Raw genomic sequence first — 22,253 nt, forward strand, 5'->3', positions numbered from 1 at the left:
CAAAGGGTTTAGTGTAAACAGTATTGGATAAAGGAGAAAAAAGTCTGTGAGACTTGCCAACACAGCAGAAAGTGCAGGAAGTTAAGACAGTTTTATTTGAGTAAGGAATTTTACAAAGTTGCAATATAGACTGAACAGCTTTATTGTGAGTATGGCCTAGCCTAAGGTGCCATTTATGAAACTCATTATCTACTTTATCAGAAGACACAGCAGTGTTACAACCAACCGATTTATTCAAAACTGGAAAATCAACATAGCTAGAGTGAATGGACTTATTTACAGGGAAAGTATTTTGAGAGTGAGCTTTTGAACTGGCTGCAGTGTTGGTGATGAGATTGAGTGGCTTGAACTGATATAAGCCATCTGCTCCAACATTGCCCTCAAGAAGGATTTGCTTAGAATCCTGAGATTTCACATAACAATTATAAGGGTGAAATTCAAAGATTACATTGTTGTCCTGAGCAAATTTGCTAACAGATAGAAGATTTTTAGATATAGCAGGAACTAGCAATAAATCAGTGAGTTTAAGATGCACATTAGGATCATTAGGGGAAATAAAATGAGAATGACCTAAGGATTCAATAGACACACCTGTGCCGTTTCCCATCATCACTTGATCATGACCTTGATAGGGAGCACGATAACCAAAGTAGTTGGGATTATATGTGAGGTGGTGTGAAGCACCAGAATCAGGGTACCAAGAGGCACTAGACATGGAGTCAAAATCTGCAGGGGGTGCTGATGACGAATCGTCACACTCTCTAATCCAGGCCTATTTTAGCAACATTGGATGCATTTTAGTAGGTTTTTAGCAATAAATATAAGAGAAATCTAACCATAAGCTTGATTACTTGTTTTGCAATAAAACAGGAAAAATTGCAGGAAATGGATGTTTTTCACTACGCTGGGGGCGTAGCCCATCACGCGCCGCGTGATGGAGCTCACAGGGAGCCAAGATTTTCACTCTGATCACGCGCGGCGGGATACCTGACCACGCGCGGCGTGAAGCGTTGTTCAAGAAGAAGACTGCTCTCTGACTTGATCACGCGCCGCGTGATATCGTTATCACGCGCGGCGTAGCTGATGGATCTGCAACCACGCGCGGCGTGATAGATCTGGCGCGCGGCGTGGTTGCGTTCAGTATATATGGTTTCTGCATAATTCTGTTTTGGAGTTGGAAAATTCTGCAAATTTGATCTACATTCTGGGTTTGGAAACTTCAAGATTGGGATTCAAGACTCCAGAGGATAGCTCCAAGCACATCGATAGCATGGATTCACAAGCCATGACGTTGAAGCTAGGACGCGAACGAAGGGAGATGAGGAGCTAAGCTTCTTTGGAGGTAGGATCTAGGATAGTCTAGGATGTAGATGGATCAGTTGTAATCTGCTATATGTGTAAGGATCTACTCTGTTCATAGTGTTGATTTAATGCAATTCGATGCTTAATGCTTTATAATCCTTCATTAGTGTTGTAATGATTTCGAGTTAAGTCACGTGCGAGAGTATTGATTTAATTTCTGAACTGAATTGCATTGAGCGCTCGAGTGTTTCCGGTCGAGAGATTGAGACATAGAGTGTAGCGAACGATTGACGCGCGTTAATATCATTCGTTGTAGGTAGCTTCCGCCCGAGAGATCGGGGGAGTATCGACAACGAATAGAGTGGATTTTGACAAGAGATTGCGATTCACTAATTTGTCGATCTAGTTGTGAACACTTGAGTAGATTCCTATGATATAGTAGATTGCATGTGGTTTAGCTATAGACTAGGCGATTCCGATGATTCTACCTCGCTTTTCCATTATATCAAAGCACGTTTTCTAACAATTCATCACTCAACATACCCCCAATTTATGTGTATTTCTTGCATAATGTTTATGAGCACTATTCGACTAGTTTAATCACACAATCCCTGTGGATCGATATTTTTATTACTACGTGGTAATTCGTTCACTTGCGAAAATTATCCATCAAGTTTTTGGCGCCGTTGCCGGGGATTGTGATCGATTCGACAAGGCAATAGTGTTCATATTTTCTGTGTTTTCCTTATTTTTCTGTTTTATATTTTTCTACCGGAACGTTCTATTGGTGTGCTTCCTTGTGCATGCGGAGAACAGGTCCAATTGAGCTGGAATTCGATTCTGAGATTGAGAAAACAGCACGAGCAAATCGTGAAGTGGAAGGAAGACATGTTCGAATCATACAATCAAGAGGCACTTTTAACTAGTTGCAAGTTCAATAATGTGTTTCTACAAATCATTACCAAACAACTAGAAGCTCAATGTATGGTGCAAGCAACCTTTCAAAATAATCCTCATTTCAACACCTACAATCTTGGAGTGAAGAATCACATGAATTGTTCTTATGGAGCTAATCCAAATCAAGCAATTCCTCAAGATCAACATTTTGAAGATCACCTTGAATCTTTTGAAGATACTCTTATCTTAGCCATGAAGATGACTCAAGGCAATTTTGAGGTGATGAAGGCAAACCAAGAAGTGTCAAGCAAACGTCATGAAGCCTCCATCAAAAATCTCGAAAACCAAATGGGTCAATTAGCAAGGCAAGTCTCTTCTCTACAAACTCAAAGTAGTTTTTGTGGATACACCACGGATCCTCTTAATGAAAGTTGTAATTCCATTAATTTGAGGAGTAGAGAAGTTTCATCACAAAAAGTAGTGGAGAATCCTAAGAAGGATGAGAGTAAAAATGGTGTAGTTGAAAAGATGAGGGATGGTGTAGTTGAAGATAGAAAAGAAAATAAGAAAGAAGAAAAAAATAAGGAAGAAAAAGTTTATGAGGGTGAAGTTGAAAAGAGAGTGGAGAATGAGTCTAGTGCCAAGAAAGGCAAGAAACCTCTTGTGAAGGACCCCAAGTCTCAAGTTCCTTCACCATATGCTAGAATGCCTTATCCTAGGATGAAGAGGGTCAAGAACCAAGACCTTGAAGTTTGTGGAGTGGTAGCCGAATGTTTCAAAGTGGAAGTGCTAGAGGAAGTGGTAAAAGATGAGAAAGAAGAAGAGTGGGATCATGAGATTGAAATATTTCTTCAAAACTTGGATAACCCCCTAGAAGAGGAGAAAGAGCCAAAGGCGATGAAAAAGCCACCAGAATTGAAAGAACTTCCTCCTAAATGGAAGTATGTGTTTTTGGGTGGCGACTCTAGGAAACCCGTGATCATAAGTGATTTGCTCACTCCACTAGAAGAGAATGACGTGTTAAAAGAAGCGGAGAAAGTGAATGACGACCTAGGATGGGACTTGGATGGTGTGGTTCCTATCTATTGTTTGTACAAGGTGGCCAAAGAAGAAGAGCCCAATCCGGTTGGTAATCCTCAAAATTCTTCCACTTCAACATTGAAAGCTTCGGTGAAGAAAGGCTCTAAGAAATCTCTATCACGGTCTAGTAAGAAGGAAAGAACCAATTTGAAGACCAAAGGGGAAGATCTCAAGAGTGATTCGGGAAGTGCGAAATCATTACTTATTGATATTAATATTGCTCCTTTGAATGAAGAGAACAAGAGGAGCCGGGTTGAATCAAAGTTGAAGTATCCTCCCTAACTTGTGATGATGAAGCGTCAAGCTAATGACGAGAAAGAAGCGCTTCATGGGAGGCAACCCATGAGTTTACGGTCCTTTCTTCCCTTTCACTCTTATGCTACTTTACGTTTGTTGGTTTGTAATAATAATTTGATGTTGCTTGGATTTGGCTGGATGTACTATTTTAACCTTGAAATTTGAACTTTGTCTTGTTTGATTGTGGAATGGTTTTTACTTTTAGAGTTTGTTTCAATATTTTGGCATGTTCCTTCTTGTTACTTGAGTATCAATTACTTGATTTTCTCCGTGTGTGATATGTGAAACCTGCAGTGCAATAGCTTGTTGCACTCATGTGATCAAGAGGCAAAGGAAAGGAACGCACACTTTTTGACCGGTTCTTTGATTCGACCCAACCGAGAGGTATTGAGCAAAACACTCCTTTTTCTTCTATGTGTGATATCCACTCTTGTATTGTCTCTCGATTTTGCTTGTCGTCTTTTTATTTGATTGGTACTTTTGTAGCACACACGAGGCATGTTCCTTGGTACCTTTGAGCCTTTTTATCCACCCTTACATATAATTATCCCTTGCTTAACCAATTTGAGCTGAAAAATAATATGTTATTTTGCACAACCTTAAGAACATTTTAAAGAAAAAAAGGAATGACTTTCTTGGAGGTTAGGCACCTAATTAGTGGTTGATGCGCATTGCTCACCACTAAGTTTGGGGTTGCTCTTTGGAATTAGCAACAAATAAAGTTTGGGGTGAGGGTACTAGAGAACTTATAAAAGTTTTGATTGAAAAATTTCAAAAATTGCAAGGCAAAGAAGAAGAGAAAGAAAAGAAGAAAATGGAAAAGAAAAAAAAAAAAAAACAAACACGATGAATGAATATGAAACAAAAACAAAAAAAATATGGAAAAGAAGTGATAGCCTTGAATTCAAAAGAATTGCAAAACTTTGTTTGATGATGTGAAAAATTTCTCTAGTTCACTATATTTCAAAAGGGGTTTGGTTTATGAAAATGTTCTTTGACTAATAGGGGGATCTAACTCCAAGTTTTTCTACTACTTATCCAAAATGTCACCATCCACCCTAGCCAAGCCACGTTATAACCCTAAAAGACCTCTAATGTGTGTGCACAAAGTGAACCGAATGAATTCTTAGACTACTTGCAAAATTATTGTTGACTTGCATTGAGGTGTTGATTTGAGTGAATTACCAAAAACTGGAGAGTGCATGTGAGTAGTGTGATGAAATCATGGAGCCTTGGTCGAAAAGTGTGAACTACTTGAAAATGTCTTGCGGGAACGATTGTGCAATTGAGCATTGTTTGCAGGTGGATCATTGATCATCAGGTGATTCTCACGTATGTATGATTCGAGTGAATTTAAGGAAAATGCCAAGGTCTTGACACAAAAGCTTGAGGTAAAAGTTGTTTCCTTGAGGACAAGGAAAGGTTTAAGTTTGGGGTTGTGATGACGAATCGTCACACTCTCTAATCCAGGCCTATTTTAGCAACATTGGATGCATTTTAGTAGGTTTTTAGCAATAAATATAAGAGAAATCTAACCATAAGCTTGATTACTTGTTTTGCAAGAAAACAGGAAAAATTGCAGGAAATGGATGTTTTTCACTATGTTGGGGGCGTAGCCCATCACGCGCCGCGTGATGGAGCTCACAGGGAGCCAAGATTTTCACTCTGATCACGCGCGGCGGGATACCTGACCACGCGCGGCGTGAAGCCTTGTTCAAGAAGAAGACTGCTCTCTGACTTGATCACGCGCCGCGTGATACCGTTATCACGCGCGGCGTAGCTGATGGATCTGCAACCACGCGCGGCGTGATAGATCTGGCGCGCGGCGTGGTTGCGTTCAGTATATATGGTTTCTGCATAATTCTGTTTTGGAGTTGGAAAATTCTGCAAATTTGATCTACATTCTGGGTTTGGAAACTTCAAGATTGGGATTCAAGACTCCAGAGGATAGCTCCAAGCACATCGATAGCATGGATTCACAAGCCATGACGTTGAAGCTAGGACGCGAACGAAGGGAGATGAGGAGCTAAGCTTCTTTGGAGGTAGGATCTAGGATAGTCTAGGATGTAGATGGATCAGTTGTAATCTGCTATATGTGTAAGGATCTACTCTGTTCATAGTGTTGATTTAATGCAATTCGATGCTTAATGCTTTATAATCCTTCATTAGTGTTGTAATGATTTCGAGTTAAGTCACGTGCGAGAGTATTGATTTAATTTCTGAACTGAATTGCATTGAGCGCTCGAGTGTTTCCGGTCGAGAGATTGAGACATAGAGTGTAGCGAACGATTGACGCGCGTTAATATCATTCGTTGTAGGTAGCTTCCGCCCGAGAGATCGGGGGAGTATCGACAACGAATAGAGTGGATTTTGACAAGAGATTGCGATTCACTAATTTGTCGATCTAGTTGTGAACACTTGAGTAGATTCCTATGATATAGTAGATTGCATGTGGTTTAGCTATAGACTAGGCGATTCCGATGATTCTACCTCGCTTTTCCATTATATCAAAGCACGTTTTCTAACAATTCATCACTCAACATACCCCCAATTTATGTGTATTTCTTGCATAATGTTTATGAGCACTATTCGACTAGTTTAATCACACAATCCCTGTGGATCGATATTTTTATTACTACGTGGTAATTCGTTCACTTGCGAAAATTATCCATCAGGTGCATAGTATTGTGGAATAGCTAAATGTGCAGATGGACGATCATATGGGTTAAAGTGTGCAGGTCTAGGGTTTGGGGAGGCATTGTAACCACGAGCTTGAGGTTTAGAGGTGGAAGAATCATACCTATACCAGCAAATAGTTGCATCATGATTGGGCCTGTCACAGATTTGACATTGGACTTTTCCATTGTTGTGTGAATTTTGCGCACGGCCTCGTCCTCGACCTTTTGCTTTTCCCCGTCCTCTACCTCGACTTGCAGTGGCATTGTAATGTTGCGTTTCTGATTCTTGAGCAGTGGTATCCATTACTGGTTCATTGGAGTTAACTTCAGTATGAGCGACATTTGCAGAGACGCTAGGGTTAGCTAATTCTTGCCTGAATTTCTCGAATTGAACTTCTTGAAGAAGGAGTAGAGCTTCTACATCTTCAACAGTTGGAGTTTCAAACCTGCTATAGATCATCATTACGAAGGAATTGAAATCCTCTGGTAATCCTTCAAGAATCGCGTCAACCTGTTCTTGAACAGAAACAGCATCTCCAACTGCAATTAGTGAATTGACGATTGATTTGATTCGTAGGAGATATTCATTGACGGATTTGCCGTGTTTCTTGGTGTTCTTTAATTCCGATCTCAATTGACGCGCACGAGACTTAAGAACTGAGTTAAAGTATTTGTGAATTGTTTCCCAGACTTCGTGAGAATGCTTACAGTTTAGAACGCGAGGTAGAACGCTATCGGAGATAGTAGAAAGAAGCCATGTGAATAGCGTTTGGTCCTTGAACAACCATTGTTGATACTCGTCTGAGTTATTTCCATCCAATCGATCTGTAACGGAGGCGAATTGAAGCGGGATCTGAGGATTCACCACGAATCGATGCAAGTTGTGTGCGGTGATGACGCCGTTAACTTGTTGGCTCCAAAGAAGGAAATTCTTTTCGTCGAGTTTGATTGTGAGAGAGTGCGTTAGACCGGATTTGGAAGATTGTTTCTTTGTATTAGGAAGATCGGTGGGGGTTTCAGTGTTGATTGGTGATTCCGCCATTGATGAATTTGTTGAAGCTTGCGGAAGCAAGAAGATGATGGATCTTAGGGGCGAATTGATACCATATTGGAATTATGAATTATGCATCTCAGAGATTGCATTGAAACTGATTAGTCAAAAGTCACAAATACAAGTGGTTGCAGACTCTTTAAATAGAGCTGCTAAAATATCTGAGCTGGCAGACTCCTAACAAACTTATTGCCACATCAGCTCTTAGGTGTAACTGACTGTAACAAACTTTGTGCCACATCAGCTCTTAGGTGTAACTGACTGTAACAACTTTGTGCCACATCATCATTGTTTACATTTTACTTATTGCCTAATACATTTTGCTAACTATCAATTCTATTTTGATATTGTATTCTATTAGTGATCAAACCAAAGAGGAAGACTACTACATAGGTAATCAAACCAAAGAAGAACACTGTCAAAGCCACACTGGAAGTGATGAGGTTCCTAGTACCAAACAAAATAATAAGTATTAGAGCAAGAAAAAAATTACTGACTGTGAAACTGGATAGAGTGGAAAGGTATGGTAGGCATAATACGCACCTCAACTAGTCTTTTTAGCCATTTAAATGATAATTCTGATATTCTCACTCTTGTTTTGACTTCAAGATGTAACTGTAGTTTATATACATTCAGCTTGGGACAATCAAAAGTATACAATCCAGACCTGTGATCACGGGATCCAGACGTTGTTTTAAAATATCTTCCCACTGAATCTGTCTGACCACTTTCAATCGGGAGCTTAGGGAAACTACAAAGCTTGTGGCAATGAGACAAGTTTAAATATGATAGACTGGAAAGTCTTTGGATGGTAGAAGGTAGTCCAGTGAAGTTATTGCCCTGTAAATTTAGTCTCTCCAAACCCCTTAATTCTCCAATAGCATCAGGTACTTGAGAAATATTGCAAAAGCTTAAGTCGATAAAAATCAAAGATTGTTGAGTTTGAGAACCGAATATAGATCCCAGTGGAAGATTCGTAAATTTAGAGCAGCCGCTTAAATCTAGTATCATAAGAAATGTCATATCGTTAAAGCTGTCAGGTAATTTGGCAAGATTTGTGCAGCCTCTCAAACTTAAGAATCTAAGCTTTGTAAGATCCCCAATAGATTTATGAATTGTATATAAACTTGTACATTGATCCATGTCAAGATACTCAAGATTTGATAATCCCCTGAAATCGGGAGTATTTTCAAGTTTTGTGCAACAAGAGAGACAGAGAACTCTCAGAGAACTTAACTTGGATGCAATGCCAAAATCAAAGCATGCCAGACTGCTACAGTTCTGGAAGCTCAAGAATTGAAGTTCTGTAAGAAGTCCAATTGATGAATGCACATGCCATAAGCTTATGCATCCTGAAAGATCTAGTCGCTCAAGATTCTGCATCCCTTTAAAGCATGGGGTCATCTTGAGATTTTTAGAGTTGCTCAGATCCATCCTTTTCAAATATGGTAATGGCTGTGAAACGGAGAATTAGCCATCAATATGTTAGTACTGTTGTATTACAACTTGGATTTCAGTAATTCACTCAAGTATGATTTCACAATTGCAATAATAGCCCTTTTCGAAAAACAAAATGCAACATTAATTTTAAAAACCTTTTTTTATAACATTACCAAAAACGAAACATTTTATAAGCGTATTTGCATCGCAACAACAACCAAGCGTTATCTCACTCAGTGAGGTTGGCTACAATGATTAAACGAAGCCATAATGTTCTATCATATATCGCGTTCCGAAGTTTTTATTGAAGGGAAAAAAAGGAAGAGAAGCTTTCTAAAACACCTGAGGCCCTCATCCATTTCAACCACCCAACTTGAATTCTGTAGAAATTGCCTTAGTACTTCAGTTATAATATTCTGTAGAAAAAAAGGAAGAGAAGCTTTCTAAAACACCTGAAGCTTTTGAGTTCTTTTCAATAATGACTTGTTTTCAAGGGCAATAAGTTTAGGGAATTTATTTCCTAAGTTCAGTTACACTTCAGCTCTATTTATAGGGTAGTGAAGTACTTGTAATAATATATCAGTTATAAACAAAGCTCTTTGCCTTTCTATCTATACATAAATTCGATGTTTTACATCTTCTATTTCTCCATCTTTTTGTATTATGGATCCAAGATATTTAAACCATGTAACTTCTCAACTGTTTAATGCTACCTCATTTAATTTCTGGACTGTTTATTTAGGGCGATCTAGATGAAAAGAGTACTAAATGTACCTGGATGTCTGTCCATAGTTGTTCAATGCTGCTATTAGGCAAATTCAACTCAACAAGGTGATATGGTTGAAAATTTGATGGCAAAGAAATGAAAGGGTAACCATTCCACAAAAGATAGCGTAGGAAATTAGAAAGAAATGAGGGTCTTCCTGAAAAATTCTTATGATTTAATATGAGCAGTTTCAAGTGCTCCATTTTTGACAAATCTTCAGCCCTCAACTCATTAAATTTGAAGTCATCCTCTTTCTGATTTAGAATTATGGCTTTAGCTTCAACCCTCAACTTCAGGTAAAAATACAGATATGTAGTTACTGCCATGCTAAATTGATTTAGGTTGCAAACATTGGTTTGAGTAGAAGTAATAATTATTTGAAGATATAGTTTAATGGAAATAAGAAAATTATTAAAAAAAAAAATCTGTTTGGAGAGATATGTTACCTTTTCGGTCACCATCACATAATGGAAATCCTGGTAAAGCCACAACCTACTCCAAAATCCTGGCTCATCTGGATGTTGTCCTCGAACAATTTTCTTCCCCAACTCTTGCAACATTTCATGCATATGAATTTCCTCATTTTTAATGGTTATGAGTGATTTTTCAGCAAGAAGTGGAATTCCAATATCAGGCTGCAATCCACAAGCATCTAGAATTCGGCTCACATAATCCTTCCTCTCTCCTTTAAAGAAACAAGCAATGTGCAGAAATATTTCTTTGTCTTCCTCATCCAGTCCTTCATAACTTACCTGAAGAACTTTCAATATTTTGTCCGGCAGACTATTCCGCAATCTATCCAAGGTAGCTTTCCACTGCTTGGCATTTCGAGAATGCAAGAAAGAACCTATTACTCTAATTGCCAATGGAAGACATTGAGTATATTTTAAAACCTCGGGAATCAGCTCTGCAAATGTACTGCATGAATAATCACTTATGAAGGCTTTTCTACACAAAAGTTTATGAGCTTCAATACCATTCATCAATTCAACATTGTAAACTATATTTGCTCCATAAGCTCTAAGAATATGATGAATGGTATTGAAGCTCATAAACTTTTGTGTAGAAAAGCCTTCATAAATTATTGTGGACTTTGTGAATTTAATCTTTTTTAAGTTTTTTCTATTGTCAAATATTTCAGGTTCAGTTAAAGTATCTTATTGTCTTGTCATATCTATAATTTTATTTTTAAAATTTCAAGTAACCATTTATGTGTGTATGTACTACTAGTAGGAAATGAATCTTCTCATGTGTATTTTTGACATGAGAAGATAATGTGTAATCTCTCACCTTTCCAAATGAGAGAAAAACATATAAAAAATTTAGAAGAGATAAAAATTTAATGGTGAGAGATTACACATTATCCTCTCATGTGAAAATCATACATGGAGATCTATTCTCACTACTAGCGATGTGGACCCGTGGGGATACGGTCTCCATCAATACGCAAATCAGTTAAGCGACTCTTTTGATGCAAAATTTAAATTAAGAAGACTAAAATCTCATAATGTGACAAATCAAGGTTCGAACTCCGAATGAGTAAATAAATAAATCCAACTTTTGGCATATTTCTATGTAAACATATTCACAATGAACTATATATCATTGCTTTGGTGTTTCGGTTTATATACCAGAGCAGTTGACAGAAAAATATGCCATAAAATTGCAGGAAATGATCAAACAACAATTCATTAAACAAAATGTTTGTCTACCACACTTTGATTGAGATTACAAGATTGCTTTCACCATTATCCTAAAGGACTATGAAACACAGTGCTTTAAACAGGCACAATGGCACAGAACTCACTATGAACATAAGCTTCTATTCAATATGTTTGCTTTTGAAGCTTTCCCGCAAACGAAACCAAACCTGAACACACAGAAGCCCACCAAACTATTATACATAGTACAACTTACAACTTCAACTATTGTACTTGGGCCATGCAATGCACTATCCAAAAAAAGACACCAGAATACAAATGACCCCAATTTCATTGCTAAAGCAAAAAAGTTCTTCCTAAATCACTGCAAAGCATATCAAACATGTTCTAGAAAACTCAGTCCGAAGCACCGATTCTCCAATATATATCTAAAGTATCAGTGACATTTCCGATCAAATTGAAATTTCAGCAATGTAGCAACAATAGACTGATTCTGAAGTTTACGGAGGATTTGGGGGACGGCTATTGGCAGCAGAGACCCTGGAACCCCACTCAAGCACCTCTTTGCTAGTGTCATCCTTGTGAACAATAACTTCAATGAAACACAAGCTGTCTTTCTTTGGTCCTGTTGCTGTGGCAATTGCTTCAACTAGCTCCTCTTCACATAATACCTGAAATAACCATGCATGAATCAGCACTTAATCAGCAATTATATATATCCATGTTAAGTAGAAGTTTGACAGTTTGAGGGGTATACATCACAATGTCAAGAAACTCACCTTGGCAGTCCAACATTTTCCTTCGCCATTGTGAATTGCATCAATCAATCCAGTGTAGTTCCAGTTCTTGATAACATTGTATGGACCATCATGAATTTCAACCTCAATGGTGTATCCGCCGTTGTTTATAAGGAAGATGATTGTATTCTGACCACATTGCAGCATTGTTGATACGTCCTGCGCAGTTACCTGCAAAGCATTTAAGAGAAAGATTAAAAAAATACCATGTATGTTGATTTGAAATCACGTTTTAAGTATTTATGTAAGACAAACCTGAAAGCTTCCATCACCAATGCAAGCAATGACTCGCTTCTCGGGAACCGCTTGTGCATATCCAAGAGTTGCACCAACAGACCATCCAATTGAGCCATATTGCATTTGGAACTCATACCTGTAGGCAAGATTTTATCAGAACTGTAAACAACATGAAGAAAAAATTGAAAACTACAACAAATCGCATTCTCTCAACACTTACCTACATCCCTCAGGCAATTTCAAATTTTGGCAGTTAAACCATGAGTCCCCTGTCTCAGCAATCACAGCTGTTTCACTAGACAACATCTGTTGTATATGTTGGAACATAACATTAACCCTCAAAGGTTCTTTTGGTGCAGACTTCAAAGGTGTCCCATTTGGGACAAATATCCTACGATAATTTTCATATGCAACATTGTTGTGTTTGAGACGCTTTGCAAGTGAATTCAGGAAATCCTTCATCAGCACACATCCAAATGACGGTCCATTAGCAATCACAACCCGTTCGGGCTGCACAATGATTGCCTTCTCTTTCTTTAGAAGAAGTGAATACCCAACAGAGCTGTAGTCATTGAAAATGGGGCCAGCAAACAAGTATGCATCAGCTGATTCCACAATCTCCGCACAGAATGCTGTACTCACAGCACCCCAATAAGTTCCAATGAAATGGGGATGGTGCTCGGGGACCATCCCTTTAGCTGATGGCATTGCGGCAAATACGTAACCACTCGCATCGGCCAGTTCGACAAAGGCATCGGATGCTTTTGCCAACCTCAGTTTAGGACCACCTACTAGTACAGGTTTCACTGCTTTGTTAAGAAACTCTGCTGCTGCCTCAACTGCTGCTTCCAACCCCATCTGGTTAGTCAATCTACAAAACACCATCCACATTTCCAATAATTGGTTCCTCCACAAAACAGTTAACAATTAAGTGTATGTTTTGGTCAAAATTTGCCAAACATGATTTTCTATTAACATGCATGTTTGGATTAACAGTAAGTTTGGCATACATATATAGGACTCCTAATGGGCCTAAGGGAATAAAGCCCATTTGACAATCCAATAACATAAATATCAAACTAATAATATAAATAATATATCTCATTAATATCTAAATTACTTAATTAAATACTACCTAATAATTAATTAATTAATTAACCACTAACTAATCTTCTATCAGACACCATGTTTCTGTTAAAGCTGCAAAGTGTAGTTTTTGCTAAAATCACAATGGATCACTGTGATTCTGCCAAACTCACCATCAAGTTTGGTGTAAGCTTTTCAACCTAACAAAAAACTTCAGTTACTTTATATGATTTCTATGTGAAAGACTTACTTGGGAGCACGCGAAAAAGGGACAGGCTCACGGCTGAAAGTTGGGTGAGGAATTGCAGGCAAGTTACAGCTAATGCTTATGTAAACAGGCTTGCTCTCTTTCAATGAAGTTGAGATTGCTGTATCAATCAACTCATGAGCATCTTCCAAGTGATTCACCACAGCCTATTATCAAAACTAACCACAATCAAAACAATCACCAAAACCCTTTTTTTACAAACAACTAACTCATCAACTTCACAGAGTGCAACAAAACCAGTGGTAGTTGTATAAGTTTTGTTCAAATTCCGCTACACTATAGCAAAAACAATCACCCCCATTTGACAACACTTCATACTAAATACACATAGTATTGCAAAACAATAATGATAAGGTAAAATTCCTCTTAGCGCTATAGCGCCACTATTAACAACTAATTGAAAATACTACAAAGATAAAATTGGCATCATACAAATGAAGCCAGTTTTTGAATATGTAATAACAAATTTTAAAGAATTTAGATTTCTAGTCAATTCAAATGATTCAATTGAATTTCTTCATTTCTAAATGTTTTTATTTAAACCAATTAATAAAAAGTTTCATTGTTAATATTTTTGGGCTATGTTTACAAATTTTTAAGTTTTATATCAAATTTTGAAAAATAGGGACCAATTTGCAATTTTTGAAAATTTATAAGAGGGTCAATTTGAAATTTTTGAAGAAAATATGGGAATCAACTTGCAAAATTATAAAAAATTCCAAATTTCTACCTTTAGGTGTGATTTGAAATTTCTTATATTTAATAAAAAAATTAAATATGTTTTAGTCCTCTAGATATACAAAGTTTTTTTTTTTAGTCCTCTAAACATTATTGATATCATTATATCATTAAAAACATATCACTTCATAACAAAAACATATCATTATTAATATCATAAAATTTCATGGACTAAAAATATATTTAACTATTAACAAATTACTTCATAATTGTGATCGAGAAGAGGCTGAAATCACTCGATGTCAGAACTGACTCCGAACCAGATTAGACGGTCCCCAGAAAAATGATCTTAACTTGGTCCAGTCCACTACTGAAAAAATTCAAACAAAAAACTAAAAGATTGTAAATTTGGTACCAACCTGAAAGCTAGTAACGGTTTGAAAACACCTCAATTCTTGGCTGAAATCAGATATCCCAATGGTATGATGAAGAATTCTGTTAGTTCCATAATCATTGGAATTAGGTCCACCAACAATACAAATAAGCGGCAAATCCTCACTATAAGCACCAGCTATAGCATTAAGAACACTAAGTCCACCAACCGTGAACGTAACAACACAAGCCCCGACACCGCGTGAACGAGCGTAACCGTCAGCAGCGTATCCAGCATTGAGCTCATTACAGCAACCGATTACGTTAAGCCTTGGTTCAGCTATGAGGTGGTCCAGAAGTGTAAGGTTGAAGTCGCCGGGAACTGAGAAAATGTCAGTTATGCCGATTTGGACTAGCCTCCGTGCTAGATGGCGGCCGAGAGTAGCATTGGCGGAGGAAATCGCCGTGGACGACGATTGGATCGTTGTTGTGCTGGTTGGTATTAAGCATGAAACTAGGGGTGTGCATGGTCGGATAATTTGACAAACCAAACCATATCCAAACCGAAACCATTTAATTGGATTTAGATTCATAACCATAACCATATTTTATTATAAACCGGTTATAAAACTGGTTATAAATTTGGTTATGGATATATAACCAGTTATTTTAACCAAACCAAATTTAAAAGTGGTCATTTTTTAAATCCAATTTTTAACCGGTTATTTTTAAATTTGATAAAAAAATCAGTTATTTCATTTTAAAAACTGCTTTTAAGACAATTTAAAAAAAATCTTTTTTTTTGAAAAAAATCTAAATTTAGTAAAACTTGCGTAAAAAAAATAGTAAAGAAATCAGAATTTTATTTATAGAATAAATTCCTATATTTTATTTGGATAATGTAATTGAATTTCCTTCATTTAATTTTATTTATTTTAATAAAATCGACCATAAACCCAAAAATTGACCGAAAAACCGAAAAAATCGGCGGAAAAACCTAAAATCGGCTGAAAAACCTAAAATCGACCAAAAGCCCTAAAATCGACTATAAACTCTAAAATCGGCTGAAAACCCAAAAAATTAATCGAAAACCCAAAAATCGACCCTAAACCCAAAAAATCGGCCGAAAAACCTAAAATCGGCAAAAAACCCAAAAATTGACTATAAACCCTAAAATCGACCGAAAAACGAAAAATCGACCGAAAAATGAAAAATCGACCGAAAAACGAAAAAATCGACTATAAACCCTAATATCAGCCGAAAAATGGGTTTATAGTAGATTTTAGGTTTTTCGGCCGATTTTGAGGTTTATAGCCAATTTCAGGATTTTGGATCAATTTTAGGTTTTCGGCCGAGTTTTTTGGGTTTAGGGACGATTTTAGATTCCTCGGCCGATTTTTTGGATGTTGGCCGATTTTGGGTTTTCGGTCGATTTTTGGTTTTTCGGCCGAATTTTTGGGTTTTCGGCCGATTTTAGGGTTTATAGTCGATTTTTGGAATTTTGGCCGATTTTAGGTTTTTCTGCCGATTTTTCGGGTTGCCGTCCGATTTTAGGGTTTATAGTCGATTTTTTGGATTTTGTCCGATTTTAGGTTTTCGGCCGATTTTTTAGGTTTTCGGTCAATTTTTGGTTTTTCGGCCGATTTTTTGGGTTTTCGGCCGATTTTAGGGTTTATAGTTGATTTTTGGAATTTTGACCGATTTTAGGTTTTTTCTGCCGATTTTTCGGGTTGCCAGCCAATTTTAGGGTTTATAGTCGATTTTTTAGATTTTGGCCGATTTTAGGTTTTCGGCCGAATTTTTGGGTTTTTCGGTCGATTTTTGGTTTTTCGGCCGATTTTTTGGATTTTCATCCGATTTTAGGGATTATAGTCAATTTTTGGAATTTTGGCCGATTTTAAGTTTTTCGGCAAATTTTTTGGATTTTTGGCCGATTTTAGGGTTTATAGTCGATTTTTGGGCTTTTGGCCAATTTTAGGTTTTTTCTGCCGATTTTTCGGGTTGCCGGCCGATTTTAGGTTTTTATAGGATAATTAGCGTAAAAAAAATAGTCAAAAGTTTCATATCAAAAAATAAAGAAATGCGCAAAAAGTCTAATCCAATGGATTTGGACATGGATATGGGTATTTAATTAAAAAACCGGATTTACATAATGGATACCCAACCATTTTTAGAATGGTCTGGTTAATATCTGTTTCCAAATAACTGGTTATTTGGAGTTGGTTTTGGATTTAGATATAGTCATATCCATATGGCCGGATATTTTGCACACCCCTAGATGAAACAACGTGGTTGCTTGTTGGCTTGTGTAAGTCTAAAGAGCTTAACATTGTGTCCATTTTGGTAATGCTTTGGTTTTTATGATCACTGTTTTGGTTGAAAAGGGAAATAAAGAGAACAAATATGAAGTGCTTGTGTTTCTTGTTGTTCAATGGTTTCAAGTTAGAAGAGACTTTTATATATATATATATATATATATATATATATATATATATATATATATATATATATATATATATATATATATATATATAAGTATTGAGAATTGAGATTTGAGAAAGTGGTTAACAGAAAGAGAGTGGGAGGTACGTGGAAATAAAAAATGAGCACATGTATTATTGAATAATAATATTAATATACCTCCTGTTTGTGGGTTTCACTTATTTTTGTCATTCACCGGGGCATTTCTGGTTATCTGCACAAATTATCTAAAATCTTTTGTCCATCAAATATCATATAAAACACAATTTATTTAATATCTTAAACATTTGTCTTGCCTTGTTCTGTTGTGTTATGCTTTGTCCACTACTTGCAGATGAATCGAATCCCTAACTTATAGGTGATAAGTCAACTTTAGAGGATCTCCTATATTCATATTTATGTAATTTATTTTAAATTTTATACACTTCTTGTTCCCATAATGTCAAAGATAAAAACAATTCAATAAGCGAGTTACATTTTCTATGCAACACACATGAAACATGAAGGTACCTTAAGTAAGCATAAAATTAATTTTAAAATTTGATGATTTGATTCAAGGCATAAAATTAATTTTATATTTCTATGACACAGTACTTTAAAGAAAGTGGATTTAACTTCTCTTTAAATTCAATCAACCACATAGACATACTCCAATGAGGAGAGTAACTATGAAATGATTGATATGCTCGTAATAAAGAGTATCCATCAACGGAGACTAAGAAAAGACAAGGTAAAACTTATTTATAGAGATTAGAAATAAAACAAATATGAAGAGAATATTGGAGATTTGGTTTGGTTTATGTGAGAGATTGATCAAGCAAGCAAAGTAGGCAATATGTTTTTAATAAAATCATCCGAGGATCATAGATTTCATCACAAGCAAAAGGTTCCTAACCCAATCCAATCATACTTTTATTATGTGAAAATATATTTAAAACAAGTTATAGACAATGGGATAACCATTTGCAATCGTCCCCTTTCGGGCTGGCAATTAACGGGATATCCCGCGAAAACAATATGGAGATCCTCTCATATCCTTAAACGCACAGTAAGTGCAATACAGTGGTCATAACATAGAGGATCAAGACATACATAAACAAGAAATCTATCATTAAAAGTAAATCCCAACTAAAAGAGCTCTTATTTTTTTAGAATCAGATTACAATTTCAGCATTCTAGCAACAATAGATTGGTTCTGAAGTTTACTGAGGATTTGGAGGACGACTATTGGCAGCAGAGACCCTGGAACCCCACTCAAGCAACTCTTTGCTAGTGTCATCCTTGTGAACAATCACTTCAATGAAACATAAGCTCTCTTTCTCTGGTCCTGTTGCTGTGGCAATTGCTTCTACAAGCTCCTCTTCACAGAACACCTGAAAAATAAAGCACGCGTGAATCAACATTTATATCCATGTTACAGAAGTTTGACGAATATATATTACAAAGTTAAAAGACTTGCCTTCGTAGTCCAACATTTTCCTTCGCCATTGTGAATTGCATCAATCAATCCAGTGTAATTCCAGTTCTTTATAACATTGTATGGTCCATCATGAATTTCGACCTCAATGGTGTATCCACCGTTGTTTATCAAGAAGATGATGGTTTTCTGACCACATCTCAGCATTGTAGATACATCCTGAGCAGTTACCTATAAATCATTAAAGACAAAGGTAAAAAAAACCATGTTCAAGAATAAATTACATTTTGAATGTAATCATGATTTAAGTAGTTTATGCAACCTGAAAGCTTCCATCACCAATGCACGCAATGACTCGCTTCTCTGGGACCGCTTGTGCGTAGCCAAGAGTTGCACCAACAGACCATCCAATTGAGCCATATTGCATTTGAAACTCATATCTGTCGACAAGATTTTATCAGCACTGTAAACAACATGAAAAAATTGAAAACTACAACAAATCGCATTCTCTCAACACTTACCTACATCCCTCGGGCAATTTCAACTTTTGGCAGTTAAACCATGAGTCCCCTGTCTCGGCAATCACGGCAGTTTCACTAGACAACATCTGTTGTATATGTTGGAACATAACATTAACTCTCAAAGGTTCTTTTGGTGCAGACTTCAAAGGTTTCCCATCTGGGATAAATATCCTATGGTAATTTTCATATGCAGCATTGTTATGTTTGAGACGCTTAGTGAGTGCCTTGAGAAAATCCTTCATCGATACACATCCAAATGCAGGTCCATTAGCAATGACAACCCGATCGGGCTGAACAATAATCGCTTTCTCTTGCTTGAGAAGAAGTGAATACCCAACAGAACTATAGTCATTGAAAATGGGACCCGCAAACAAGTATGCATCAGCTGATTCCACAATCTCCGCACAGAATGCAGTACTCACAGCACCCCAATAAGTTCCAATAAACTGGGGATGGTGCTCTGGGACCATCCCTTTAGCTGATGGCATTGTGGCAAATACGTAACCACTCGAATCTGCTAGTTCGACAAAGGCATCAGATGCTTTTGCCACCCTAAGTTTAGGACCACCAACTAGTACAGGTTTCACTGCTTTGTTGAGAAACTCTGCTGCTGCCTCAACTGCTGCTTCCAACCCCATCTGGTTAGTTAATCTACAACAAAACACCCCAAAGCAAAACAAAAATTAGAGAAAATACTAATCATCCACATTTCCAATAATTGGTTCCTCCACAAAACTATTAATAATTAGGCGCCTAATAATTATATGTTTAGGTCAAAGTTTGCCAGACATGATTTTCATCAAAATTGTATATTTTGATTAACAATGTGTTTGGCTAAATAACAGTGACACCATGATTATTCTTTTTTTTTTGACATAAATTGCGTAGATCTGCGCTCAACTGCAGAGACTAATCCCTCGAGCCTTGTGGGACCCAAATGAGTTGCAAATTCTCCCTAGGTTTTAAAAGTGACATCATGATTCTGTTAAAGCTACAAAGTGTAGTTTTCACTAAAATCACAACGAATCACACTGTGATTCTGCCAAACTCACCATCAAATTTGCCTTAAACTTTTCAACCTAACTCAAAATGTTAGTTACTTTGTATGATTTCTATGTGAAACCAAATACAAGCTAGTTACTAAAAAAGAACAAAGGGAGAAAAAAACTTGCTTGGGAGTGTGTGAAAAAGGGATAGGTTCACGACTGAAAGTGGGGTGAGGAATTGAAGGCAAGTTACAGCTAATGCTTATGTAAACAGGCTTGCTCTCTTTCAATGAAGTTGAGATCGCTGTATCAATCATTTCATGAGCATCTTCCAAATGATTCACCACAACCTATTATCAAATCAAACCACAATCAAAATAATCTCCAAAAACCATTTTTTACATATGTGAAACTTGAAAAATATGGACCAACTTGAATTTTCTTTAAAATTTATATCGGTTAAATTAAAAATTTTGAAGATGGGAACCAACTTGCAAAATTTGGAAAGAAATATTATAAGAATTAATTTGACATTCATAGAGTAAAGAAGAAATTTCGAATTATTAATTTTAAGCTGTCATTTTTTTTTTACTACAGATGTCATTTGAAATTTCTTATGCACAAAATAATTTTGGTAGAAAAAAAAACTGATTAAATACAACCATAATTATAAACAAATATTCTTTTTGAGTTTTTATTTTTAATGGTCACCAAATATGAATCTGGATTAGACGCAGGAACTACGTCACACAGTTACTATTTCTAAACATTTAATCTGAAATCGACATTTGGGGTTATTTATAGTTGATTTTATTAATATGTAACACTGGTGCATGCCCAAACCAGGAATCGAACCTAAAACATTTGATTAATTATAAATGAACGATTATGATTCAAAATAGCGTGCAATTGCATGCTTTTTTTATGGCAGGTAATCATGATCCTATCAATTACATTAATTATTCGATTAATATGAAAAAGTGAATATTTATTTATAATTAATATCGGAAGTTAATTCACAAATTCTCCACATTTTAAACATTTTTCCATGTTCAATCATTCTGGAATTTAAAAATTTGAAGACAAGTGAAACCAAAAAGTAAAAGATTGTAAATTTGGTACCAACCTGGAAGCAAGTAACACTTTGAAAACACTTCAACTCTTGGCTGAAATCAGGCACACCAATGGTATGATGAAGAATTCTGTTAGTTCCATAATCATTGGAATTAGGTCCACCAACAATACAAATAAGCGGCAAATCCTCACTATAAGCACCAGCTATAGCATTAAGAACACTCAAACCACCAACAGTGAACGTAACAACACAAGCTCCGACACCGCGTGAACGAGCGTAACCGTCAGCAGCGTATCCAGCATTGAGCTCATTACAGCAACCGATTACGTTAAGCATTGGTTCAGCAATGAGGTGGTCCAGAAGTGTAAGGTTGAAGTCACCGGGAACTGAGAAAATGTCGGTGATTCCGATTTGAACTAGTCTCCGTGCTAGGTGGCGGCCTAGAGTAGCATTGGCGGAAGAAATCGCCGTTGAAGTTGACGACGGTTGGGTCGTTGCTGTGCCGTTTGGTTTTAAGCATGAAACGACGTCATTGCCGGTTGGATTGCTTAAGTCTAAAGAGCTTAACATTGTGTCCATTTTTGTAATACTTTGGTTTTTATGATCACAAGTTTGGTTTGAAAGGGAAAGAAAGAGAACAAATATTAGTGTTTGTTATTGTTGTTCTTCTTGTTAGAATGGAAAGAGCCTTTATATATACAAAATTTGTATGGACATCCGTGTCAAACACGGATTAAAATTCAATTTTTTTAAAAAAAAAATTAATAAATTAATAAATTTGTATGGACATACGAGTATTTTACAGGTGTCGGACACCGATCAAAGGAGTGTCAAACTAAAGGAAAAATTGAATTTTTTCCGACACGTATCGGACGAGTGTCATAAGAGTGTCGGACACTGCGACACACCTAATCATAAAGGTGTCGGTGCTTCCTAGATAATGAGTGTGTAGCAAAGTTCTTTTTTTTTTGAAGTAGCAAAGTTATTTATTTTGAGCTACAACTAGAGTTTGTGTTTTCTATCACCTAGCTAGATTTTAGTGGTTTAAACCTCTATAGAGCGTATTAGTTTACCCACTTGTGTGAAAGTTGAATTGTTGATTGGTCCCACCTTTGTGTACCCATTATTAATTATTAATTTATAGTGAAAATTTATCTATTTAT

The 22,253-nt window shown here is 36.6% G+C and overlaps 3 protein-coding genes across 3 annotated transcripts; all 3 read right to left on the bottom strand.

Moving 5' to 3' along the window:
* Nucleotides 1-7,370: 7,370 nt before the first annotated feature.
* Nucleotides 7,371-10,563, bottom strand: LOC123891889 (disease resistance protein RUN1-like). Its single transcript, XM_045941760.1, has 4 exons — nt 9,958-10,563; nt 9,520-9,801; nt 7,849-8,760; nt 7,371-7,752 (listed from the first exon to the last, which is right to left on the bottom strand). The coding sequence occupies exons 1-4, from the start codon at nt 10,561-10,563 to the stop codon at nt 7,663-7,665; spliced, it is 1,890 nt and encodes a 629-aa protein (XP_045797716.1). The 3' UTR covers nt 7,371-7,662.
* Nucleotides 10,564-11,367: 804 nt separating this feature from the next.
* LOC123890159 (pyruvate decarboxylase 2-like) lies at nt 11,368-16,949 on the bottom strand. The gene is made up of 7 exons (XM_045939709.1): nt 16,883-16,949; nt 14,658-15,124; nt 13,543-13,706; nt 12,427-13,077; nt 12,225-12,342; nt 11,952-12,140; nt 11,368-11,843 (listed from the first exon to the last, which is right to left on the bottom strand). Exons 1-7 carry the CDS (start codon nt 16,947-16,949, stop codon nt 11,673-11,675), a joined length of 1,827 nt encoding a protein of 608 aa, XP_045795665.1. The 3' UTR covers nt 11,368-11,672.
* A 1,029-nt stretch (nt 16,950-17,978) lies between these two features.
* LOC123889899 (pyruvate decarboxylase 2-like) lies at nt 17,979-21,759 on the bottom strand. The gene is made up of 6 exons (XM_045939407.1): nt 21,142-21,759; nt 20,202-20,365; nt 19,030-19,680; nt 18,831-18,948; nt 18,551-18,739; nt 17,979-18,464 (listed from the first exon to the last, which is right to left on the bottom strand). Exons 1-6 carry the CDS (start codon nt 21,667-21,669, stop codon nt 18,294-18,296), a joined length of 1,821 nt encoding a protein of 606 aa, XP_045795363.1. The 5' UTR covers nt 21,670-21,759; the 3' UTR covers nt 17,979-18,293.
* Nucleotides 21,760-22,253: the final 494 nt, after the last annotated feature.

Source organism: Trifolium pratense, linkage group LG6 (genome assembly GCF_020283565.1).
Source record: "Trifolium pratense cultivar HEN17-A07 linkage group LG6, ARS_RC_1.1, whole genome shotgun sequence".
In the NCBI taxonomy this organism is placed as follows: Eukaryota; Viridiplantae; Streptophyta; class Magnoliopsida; order Fabales; family Fabaceae; genus Trifolium; species Trifolium pratense.